The 10,864-nt window shown below is 35.2% G+C and overlaps 2 protein-coding genes across 4 annotated transcripts in view; both read right to left on the bottom strand.

Annotated features, from left to right (window-relative positions):
* Positions 1-570, bottom strand: part of LOC135207584 (E3 ubiquitin-protein ligase TRIM9-like) — a 326,773-nt gene extending 326,203 nt beyond the window's left edge. The window contains exon 1 of one of the 3 annotated variants that reach the window (XM_064239437.1): positions 1-570. This exon is cut by the window's left edge and continues 344 nt beyond it. In XM_064239437.1, coding sequence (XP_064095507.1) covers positions 1-505 — 505 coding nt within the window. In that variant the 5' untranslated portion in view covers positions 506-570. The other 2 variants (XM_064239436.1, XM_064239438.1) reach the window with 2 other exon arrangements.
* A 6,190-nt stretch (positions 571-6,760) lies between these two features.
* On the bottom strand, positions 6,761-10,362 carry LOC135207464 (zinc finger protein 84-like). Its single transcript, XM_064239189.1, has 3 exons — positions 10,264-10,362; positions 9,640-10,176; positions 6,761-7,009 (listed from the first exon to the last, which is right to left on the bottom strand). Exons 1-3 carry the CDS (start codon positions 10,360-10,362, stop codon positions 6,761-6,763), a joined length of 885 nt encoding a protein of 294 aa, XP_064095259.1.
* Positions 10,363-10,864: the final 502 nt, after the last annotated feature.

Raw genomic sequence — 10,864 nt, 5'->3', positions numbered from 1 at the left:
GGTACCTCTCCAGGTGTTTGTCCACGACGGCCGCCAGGACTCGGAACCGAGTGAGCCCTTGGGCGCCCGATTCGTCCGTAGGCGTGGCGACGCCGCATTTCGGGCAGGTTATCGTATACACGGGCGGAGGAGGAGGGGGATCGCTGTTATTGCTGATGCTGTTTCCGCCGCCGCTGCCTCCTCCGCCTCCTCTCTCCTCCGAAGCCCCGACCAAACTTGTGGGGCGAGAGCTGCACGACACGCCCGAGTCGGCGTCACTCAACACTGACAGTTTATCCACTTCGGAGGTCTCGTGCTCCTCGGCAGGAGGAACCAGACTACTACCACCACTACTACTGCTGCCTTCTTCGTCGGCGCGGGAAGGAGGAGGAGGAGGAGGAGGCGCCGCTGCCGCTGGTTTCTGAAGGGCGCCGGCACAGGCGAGACACAAGGCATGATGACACACTAACAATACCGGCACGTGGTAAAACCCACTACACTGACTACACCGTAACTCCTCTTCCATCTCTCGCACTCGTTCAACTCGTACTGAGTTGCATCTCGACTCGCGACCCTCCGAAAGCCACCAGCCGTTGAGGGACGCGGGCTGCTGCCAGTTGTTTACACTTCAGATAAACCTAATTTTTTACTTATTTTCTCATGAAAAATCAAATTAATAATTTTCCACTCAATATAATTAGACTTAAAACAATATTAATTATTCAATTCCTAAAATAATTGACACAAAATGTCCTCTTATATATTCTAAAAGTGGTTACCCAGTGTTTTTCTTACCAGAGAGAATACTCTTACAACGATCCTTTGTAATTCCTACTTCATTTCTGCCGGGAAGCAAGAATTTTGTTTCCAATGCAATTCGACTTAAAACAATATTAATTATTCGTTTGTTAAATCAATCAACACAAAATATCCTCTTCTATATTCTAAAAGTGGTTACCCAGTGTTTTACTTACCTGAGAAAGTACTCTTGCAACGATCCTTTGTACTTCCTACTTCATTTCTGCCGGGAAACAAGACTGCAAAACAAGATTTTCTTTGGCGTCCATTAATTTAGATCAGCATGGTATATTTATCTGAAATTTAGTCTATAAGATTTAATATTTCAGATGGTACATAATTTTCAAGTTTCTTCGTTAATTTGAAGCATCAAAGCCAACCTAATTTCTATATAAAAATGTAAAAGATAAAAAAAGTGACTCGGAAGCTTCCGTCTCTGATATTATTAATCAACTTTCGCAGATTTTTAGTCAACAAATTCTTACCTGTACCATTGGCGTTCTTGTTTTATCTTGCTCTTCTAGTTAGAGGATGAAATTCATCTGTCAGAATAACTGTATTCTAGTTAATGGATGAAATTTATCTATAAAAATAACTATGAATTTTATATTCCATTACACTGACCAATATTTCATTACTAGTAAGTGTTTAGTAACAAACTCAATGCTAATGTAGACGTCCTATGAATATTTACACATTAAAGTTAAATCAGGAGATATGTTAAGTAAAAATTCAATAAATACACTACCATGTAGGTTTTAAAACCAATATTCCATTCTTTGCAATCGGAAATGACGGCAAATATAGCTTTTAATCGTACGTCAGGCAGGTATGGTCAGCTGAAAGCGACTCCCTCTACGCACTGGTCTATCTGATCATAATACCTACTAAATTTTAAAAAACTTTTGCATACGTAAAAAAGATGTAAACTACACATCTGTGGTTGTACTAATAGAGGTTTATTTATTCGTCTTATATAATAAAGCATAAAATAGTACAGAACATTTAAAATCAAATACAAAATAGCGGTCAGTACTTAATTTCATTCTTTGTACATAATTCGCCTGACTTATTATATATATATATATATATATATATATATATATATATATATATATATATATATATATCATTCGAGCTACAAATGTCCTTTAATATCTAATTCGCTCTACCTCGGAATTGATATATTTTTACATATGTACAGAAGGGGAATTTTTAGTTGATAATAATTTCGTCCCCTAAAAATTCCCCTTCGATACATATATGAAAATATAACAATTCCGAGGTAGAGCGAATTAGATATTAAAGGACATTTGTAGCTCGAATGATTTATATGAATCACGGTGATGTAGTAAGTATTCATAACAAGGCTACGTTGGTCAAACGCTCGAATCGGCTAGCATGGTTGAGGGGGTTTCATATCGATTCTAATTACGAAAACACAGAGATCGACGGTGATTTGTAATGGTCAGAATCGATTTAAACTTATAGCCTCTCTGCTGGCCGACTCGATAGCGTCACTGTCCATTTCTGATTTAATTTCCCGTCCACTGAGGGACAGCAGTGGTTCGGATTCATGGCATGGGGGGACCGAAATTAATTATCAACTAAAAATTCCCCTTCGGTACATATATGAAAATATATCAATTCCGAGGTAGAGCTAATTAGATATTAATGTTCATTTGTAGCTCGAATGATTTATATGAATCACGGTGATGTGATAAGTATTCATATATATATATATATATATATATATATATATATATATATATAGATATATATATATATATGGGGATACAATCCACAATGAAGTAAATTCCTTTTGTAGTGTTTAAAATATACTTCATTGTGGATTGTATCCCCATTTACTTAGAGGTACGACATAGTACCTGGTTCTTCGCATATATATATATATATATATATATATATAATATATATATATGCATATATATATATATATATATATATATATATATATACATATATATATATATATATATATATATATATCTATATATATGTATATAATATATATTACTATATATATATATATATATATATATATATAGATATATATATATATATATAATATATAATATATAGATATATATATATAATATATATATATATATATATATATATATATATATATATTATAAAAACCTTAAATAAAATTTTACATAATTCATGTACTTTGCATGCAGTTCCCTATATTCTGTCAAGAACCATGTCTGTATACTAAGCTAAGAGGCCTTGAACTCTGAAAACAAGAGAATATCAACAGGGATATTTCAGCTACACTGTAAGGGAAGGTGTTTGCACCGCTATTTCCTTTCAAAGGTTGAAGATAAGGAACACTTGCTTCTCTTTGAATGCAACTCAGAGTATTTAGTTATCCCAGTGTGTAAAATAAAATATATTTGGGCATATATGGTAATCCCATTGGTGGAGGTATGGAATGCGATCGTTACCTTATTTTTCACTATAATATATTTAGAATTCTTATTATATAGATAGCGGTACTTGTTATAAAACTATAAACCATTGGGATACTGACAAAAAAAAGAGCATGTTAACATTTTTATTAAATTATAATGTACAAAGATATTCACTGGCATATTAATAAGAAAATTAATATAAAAAATATCACATTTGTTATCAATAAGTACATGCCTTATACAATTACTGCACTTTACAAAACTAAAAATATAAAAAATATAAAGAAGCTGAGTGTCATGTTTTGGCCTGGATTCTTAAGAGTTACACATGAAGGTTTCAACTTTTGGAAAAGAACTGCACAATCAATTTCAAACGTTAAGACTTTTGCACCTGATAAAATTGATATTATCCCTTCATTTCAGTGATGCTCTCTTTAACAAAACTATTGTGTATGTAATCTAACCAGACCAGTAAGTCACACCTCTTGATAAAAAGTTATAGTAATCCTGGCTACTAATGCAGACCTCTTTCCTCAGGGAACAAAAATTGATGCAGGGTAATCAGGCTGAAAGGAAATCACAGAAAAAGTGGAAAATAAAAGGCAGGTTGCAAAATTTCTAGGGACTCACAGCATGTAGGAAAAAACCTTTAGTGCTGCCTACTTGCTATGAAATGCAAACTAAGACAGTAGTCCCTTGAATGAAATGCTCCATCCAATTTACAGATTACGTTTGCACACAAGTTATACTGTTTAACAATCCTCTCCCCATTTGTACCCTCTTTGCAAACACTTTGGCCTGATCTGACAGTTCCCAGTGTTTTGAGTGGTGAGATGTGACTCACAGGTCTGATTAAACTACTTTATAAAAATTATAATAATTGTGAAAGTAAAGATCCCAAAACAAGTACTACTGCTGAGTGAGGAACTCAGTAAAAACACATAAGAACAATTAAATCATAACTCCACCTATAGTAGATTCACATCACCAGTGCATCAGATGTCTAAGCCAGTCCCTTACGACACTCCTGATTGGCTGCTGATAAGCCAATCATGGGATTGAAAACTCTCAGTCTCTCTTGAGAGTTCACATAGGCAGAATGTATGTTCCACCTCTCCTGAGGGATATGTCTTTCAAATGCATCCCTCAAGAGATGTGGAACAAACATCTGGCCTACATGAACTCTTGAGAGAGACTGAGAGTTTCCAGCCCTGTCATTAGCTTATCAACAGCCAATCACGAGCTTCGTAAGGGACTGGCCTAGACACCAAATGCAAGGCTGATGTGAATCTACCATAGTAACAATTTATCTCCATGAGCATTCTTTTCATGGAGATCTGAATGTTTCCAATATCAATCAAAATTATGACATAAAAATTACATATTGCCTCTAAAACCATTCTAAATTTAATAAATGTATCTCGAACCACATGACAGAAGCACACAATCTCAAATAATAGAAATAAAAAATATAAAAAAATAATATATCTATCATTAAATGGAAAGTTCTTTTTTGAGGAACTCACGCAACACTTACCCTGTATAAACTGCCGTAATTGGCCAAGATTGTTTTTAAGTGAAAATTAAAGAGCTTGGTTATCAGCTCAAATGATAAATACAGCATTGAGTATGCTTTACATATTCTTTATCCATAATTTCCCAACCTGTACATCCGTATTTACGTATCAAAGACTAATCAAAGAAAGCTGCACTGGTCAAACATGGATTCTAATCACCAACATACATCTCCAATCTTGCTAATATCACATTTGCTGTGACAGATGCGTAAACTTGTTAGAAAACAAAATTTTGCAAACATTCATTGCAAAAATCAACACCGGTATGTAAGCAAGACTATGCCGAGTTAGAAAGATTGGCAATTATATGAAGAAATATTATAAGAAATGCACATAGGATAGTTATCAACAAACCTGTACAGTACTGTTTTTTTTTCTTCCCAAAGATCCTCTGACAATTTTTGCATATGCAGTATACATAATAAATCTTATCAAGTTTCTCTTATGGTCTATACACATCATCCAATTTCCTGTAATGTTTAAATGACCATACAGCAAAATTACTTGAAATACAAAGTATGATTACCTCAGGTCAAATATTACCTTTTAACCTCCTTTCAAATATTATCTAAAATTAATCTGATTATGAATAAATTCTTTTCTTCCTTAAGTGGTTTGTTTGTTTGTTTGTATGGTGCTTTTACGTTGCATGGAACCAGTGGTTATTCAGCAACGGGACCAACGGCTTTACGTGACTTCCAAACATCGTCGAGAGTGAACTTCTATCACCAGAAATACACATCTCTCACTCCTCAATGGAATGACCGAGAATCGAACCCGCGACCACCGAGGTGGGACGTTAATACCATACCAACCACGCCGCTGAGGCGCTCTTAAGTGGGGATAGATATGTCTAAAAAAAAATAAACAAGAGCAGGACAAGGGAAAATAATCTCCTCTAACCCTGAAAAAGATAAACCCATTGCTCTTGAAAGAGAAATAGAAAAACCTTTTCACAGTTTGGCGGTAAGACAATAAACTTTGAAACCAAACCCATTCAGGGACTGCTGAAGCAGAAACAATATACAGGCAGTCCCCGGGTTATGACGGGTTCGGCTTACGACGTTCCGAGGTTAAGGCGCTTTAAAATTATATTCATCAGAAATTATTTCCAGAGTTATGATGCCTACAACACTGATCTGGCAGAAGAAATATGACACCAAAAATGCAAAATAATCAATGTTTGAAGGTTTTTTTTTATGAAAAATGCAATATGAATGCAGTTTACATAGTTTTCGGTGCACCCAAAGCATTAAAAGTAAGGTTTTCTACGGATTTTTGATGTTGTTCCGGCTTACAACGATTTTCGGCTTACGATGTGTCTCAAGAACGGAACCCCTGTCGTAACCCAGGGACTGCCTGTACACCTATTTAGAAGTCAGTCATCTGGTATCAGTTTCCTTTACAGGATTATGCAAAGAACCTCTTACTTGAGAATCAAAAAAACTTTCAGGAAGCCATATTGTTTACAATTATTTCAATTAATAAAAAAGCCTTTTTATTTTCTTTTTATGTGTCATGGTTTTCAATGATCTTTTTTATTTCAAAGCAAAGTTAGTACAAGCATGTGGCAATTTACCAGCATAAAAAACAAGGTGCACATGGTATAACCGATATAATTAAACGTATCAACTGTATACAAGTTTAAACCTCTAGAGATTAAGGAAAGATATAGTACAGTACGTAGTACCATATAATTCAATATAAATCCTAAATTTCTAAAATAAATACGAACTTGCTGTCACATGCAGGTCTATTTCATTAGATTAAAATATGACAAATTTTTTAAACAATTTGTATTTTTCATAACTAACAAACCTGAGATCTTGTTTGTTTGTATGGTGTTTTTACGTTGCATGTGTGACTTCCAAAGCACTTCGAGAGCGAACTTCTATCACCAAAACCTGAAGTCTTAACAATAGGATAATCTAGCACCAGCTGGAAACTTATTAAAAACAACCAAAGGTTCTAAAGCAAGGAATCTGTGGCATCTGGCAACTCGTGTATACGAGGTAAATGTTGGTCACTGACCAGGCTTAGAACCTCGTGACGCACCAGTCTTTCTTCAACCGCCTTGGAGAGTCGTATATCGCTTTGCTCTCCTTTGCTAACTTGAGATGATCTTCTGCCAGCATGGGTTCTTGCATTTTTGAGCAGCTCACAACATCCTCCTTTGACTGGTTGTGTAATGTATGTTTCAAATGCAACTTGAACACCCTGAAGGATACCATTTTCTAGGCTTGACAAAATTATAGACAAAAAGGCAGTTTTCAATTTTTTTTCTCTGGAAGTTGTGTTTACTATTATGTCTGGGCCAAAAGGCCTAATGCATACTTATCTAGTTATCATATTTTCCTAACTTTCTCTCTCTGCAGGCTGATTTCCCTTTAAAGCCCCTTAGGATTTATAGTCTATTGACTCTGTCCATAAGGATTTTCAGTTTAAGATTTTTAAAACAAAAACATTTTCCAGTATAAAGTAAGTAAACTCAATTGAGAGACTGTGAATCTTAATCATTCATCTACATGATGGAAGATTTTTCAATGACCTTTGCTCCAAAGATTTATAGTCCTTTAAGCAAGTGAGAAACTTTGTTTTCATGAAGATGAAACACTTCAGATATCTGTTTTAGAACTCAGAGAAGTGAGTGGGGTCCCATTTAGGAGATTTCTGTGGGTGATGGTAGATCTTTCTCCGAGTTCCAAAACAAATATCCAAAGTGTTTCATCTTCATGAAAACAAAGCTTTAGAATGAAACTATCTGTAATTAAACCAATAATATTCCTTTAATGCTAATATTAGATGCTATTGTAGGTCTATGATGGCATTTCAAAAATTTCCATATGTGGTAAGCCTACAAGAATGTGTCATGTCAGAATAAATTCTACCACAAAGATAACTGTCTTCCTCCTCAGTACTGTACAGTGTAAGTTAAAAAACTATGTATATGTACTACTGAGAAAAGCAAAGTTGTCTTACTGAACAGGATCTATCACAACATATATCAACTCAGCAAAATAAACATTCAAACCATACACATTGCTTTACAAATTCCTTCTATGCCAAATTCAAAGGTCAAACCAATTACTGAGTTCCAAATCATATCAGACTAACTTAACTAGAAAGTGAGTGGTCACAAATGAGGAACTTTCAATCACAGGCTATCACCTTTGCTTTCTGCAAGCTGAATTTGTGGAAAATCCTATATAAGAGGATGATCATATTTTATAAGTAATGTTTGCTTTATGGAACAAAAATCTTTAAGCCAAAAGGCCAAGCACTTGGGGCCAAGAGGCCAGTCAGTACTGATGGGGAAACTGATAGTAAAGAAGGTTTTAAAGGTGTAACCATAGGAAAACCTTGCAGTTGCTGTATGAAACAGTTGTTAAGAGAGGGAGCAAAGTAAGATGAAAGAAAGATAATATGAATGTTTTGTTTGCATGGTGTTTTTATGTTGCATGGAACCAGTGGTTATTCAGCAACGGGACCAACGGCTTTATGTGACTTCCGAACCACATCGAGAGTGAACTTCTATCACCAGAATTACACATCTCTCACCCCTCAATGGAATGCCGGAGAATCGAACTCGTGGCCACCGAGGTGGCAGGCCAAGACCATACCGATCACACCACTGAGGCGCTTGATAATATGAATGGAGGTAGGTATAGTATAAGGAGTGAAAGGGGTTGCGGCTAGGGGTCAAACGGACGCTGCAGAGAGCCTCAAGCACTATTCCCCTATGGAGATATCCTCAGCTGACTCAAATTAAAGTCTGTTTCTAAGGCTCTGCCATGCAGTAGCCTCTAAGCATGAAGAATTACTATGATCAGATTCCTACAGAATCTATAAGTGTGGTAGATGCATTAGCCTGTTTCGAATGGGGAGCCTCCTGGAGAGATCTGTAAGATTCATCAAAAGGTTTGGCAAACACTCTTGCTAGTGCTGGTCACTCTTTCCACCACAGATGCAAAATGGTCAGATTTACAGTTCACAACAGTTAATATTATATACAGTAAACTGTAACTCCATTATTATTAATAGGGCTTAGTTTTTCCAGACCTTTGAGTCTTAAGTAGACTCTTCACGGGCTGGTTACCGTAACTCCAAAGATCCAAACTAATGGAGGAGGGGAACTTATGATATGATCATAAAACATATCTTACTTCTTTTTTTATCTCCCAAGTTATTGATAATAAAATCAATATAAAATACATAGGATTTTTGTCAAAAATAATAAAAACACAACTACTATGGCACTCCTTACAGACCCATCTCACTTGTAAGTTTGCTTTGCCTGCAAACTAATTTAGAATTCAGAATATGACTTCACCCATCAATAATGGCATAAAAAAGCATTTGTACTCTTATATGAACAAACAAGACTTTCATATATAGATTCATTAAAAAAAATTGACACAAGAATTCCAAGCTGTACATCAAAAAGAAAGTTTAATTTTCAACATTTTAATATCTTCATAAGATAATATTATTTTTTGGGAAGTTGAATCAAATGCATAGTGGAATACTAAACTATAGCTGTTTTCTTATAACGTATTTTTTATAAAAACAATATGAACAAAAATCTAACTTGAAGGCAAATCACGTCACTTTCTGTACCTGGAAGAAAAAAAAAAGTATGTAAAAGTGTGAAATACTTATGAACATCTAACACTAGCCTTTATCAAAGCAATGATAGTATGTACGTACATTATTGTAGTCATTTTAACCACTACTCTAAATTTTGCAATATCACAGAAGATAAAAGAAATTTGATAAATTTATCTTAAAATATTAATTCTATTTCACCTCTCCTTTCGAGATGGAGGAAATGTGGGAGTTTTTCTTACAGGGCACCTATACAATCGATGTCTCGATAGTTCTATGGGTCGTCGGAAGCCTTCTTTGCACTCTAGACACTGGAAAGGCTTATGAGGACTGTGATGTTCTCTGAAGTGCGACTGCAGGGAACTCTGAAGTTTGTATGACGATTCACAGAAGAGGCAAGCAAATGGCTTTTCAGTCGTAGAAAACTCAGTTGATGTTGTATTCTGAAGTTTAATGCCCATACGATACCTAGTCTCCACAGTTCCCAACCCATTGTCATACACCAACACAGGCATGTGATACACACGGACGTGCATTTTCAAAGAGAGCGCCGTCTCACATCTCATTCGACAGTACATACACAGAAAGACCTGAGTCCCATCTTCTTCTCTAATAACACCCACTTTCAATTTCTCATCAGGAGAGAAAAACGCCGGATCTGTGTCAAAAACAATGTTCGGCGCTGGCTGTGATGGAGGCTTCTGGGGTACAGATCTCTGACAAGTAGAAGCTTCATCTTCTACATCTATATCTGGCTCTACTTCCATGATCATGACCCCCTGAAAAATTCAAATACATATCAAAATTCTGTTTGACTAAATTATGAAGAGAATGCAGTTAATACTATACATAAAAAAAATGCTGACAGTAACCATGCACAATATGACTTCACACATAAACACAACTAAGTTGGTAGCTTGTGTTAAAAGCATATTTTTATGCATGAAGTGGGTAAATGTGTCCATCTTTACTCTCAACATTTTCTTTTCTGTAATTCACTTTAAAATTATGTTCATACCTTGACTTTTTACAACCTTACCATTAGTACTGATTCCTTACGGCAACTTGCATGAATGTTTATAAACTGGAGATGATGATTAAATATTAATTTAATAATAGTAAAGAACCTATGGTCAGTTATGTATTCCATACAAATGCTAACGACAGTAATCAAAAGTACAGCTGCCTTGTAATCAACATTTGAATCAGAAATCTAAGGGTGGTGTTTGTATTATTTATAAGCAGGTTGTTATAAAATTTTATCCACTTAAGACTCTCTGCATAAAATTTTGGATGATTTCTTGTTTCAATTCATTTCGACCTACGTCATGCTACCGAGTTCAATTATACTATACAGAACAGATTATACCAATGATTACAATCATTGGTTGTTTTCAAATTAATTACCAAATTGTGTCAGTATGCACAAGTGCAGCAGCTTTAAGTACAATAAACATTTCATCTCTA

Source organism: Macrobrachium nipponense, chromosome 32 (assembly GCF_015104395.2).
Source record: "Macrobrachium nipponense isolate FS-2020 chromosome 32, ASM1510439v2, whole genome shotgun sequence".
NCBI lineage: Eukaryota > Metazoa > Arthropoda > Malacostraca > Decapoda > Palaemonidae > Macrobrachium > Macrobrachium nipponense.
Note: the sequence above shows the minus strand (reverse complement) of the source record. Positions and strands in the feature narration are given on the sequence as shown.

Bases quoted from the DNA above. Each gene is read 5' to 3' on its own strand.
- LOC135207464 (XM_064239189.1), bottom strand. From the start codon at position 10,362: ATGGACACATTTACCCACTTCATGCATAAAAATATGCTTTTAACACAA. The intron at 10,177-10,263 runs GTCAGCATTTTT...TGAATTTTTCAG, and splicing joins TCATATTGTGCATGGTTACT to GGGGTCATGATCATGGAAGT. The intron at 7,010-9,639 runs GTAAGAAAAACT...GGTATCCTTCAG, and splicing joins ATCGATTGTATAGGTGCCCT to GGTGTTCAAGTTGCATTTGA.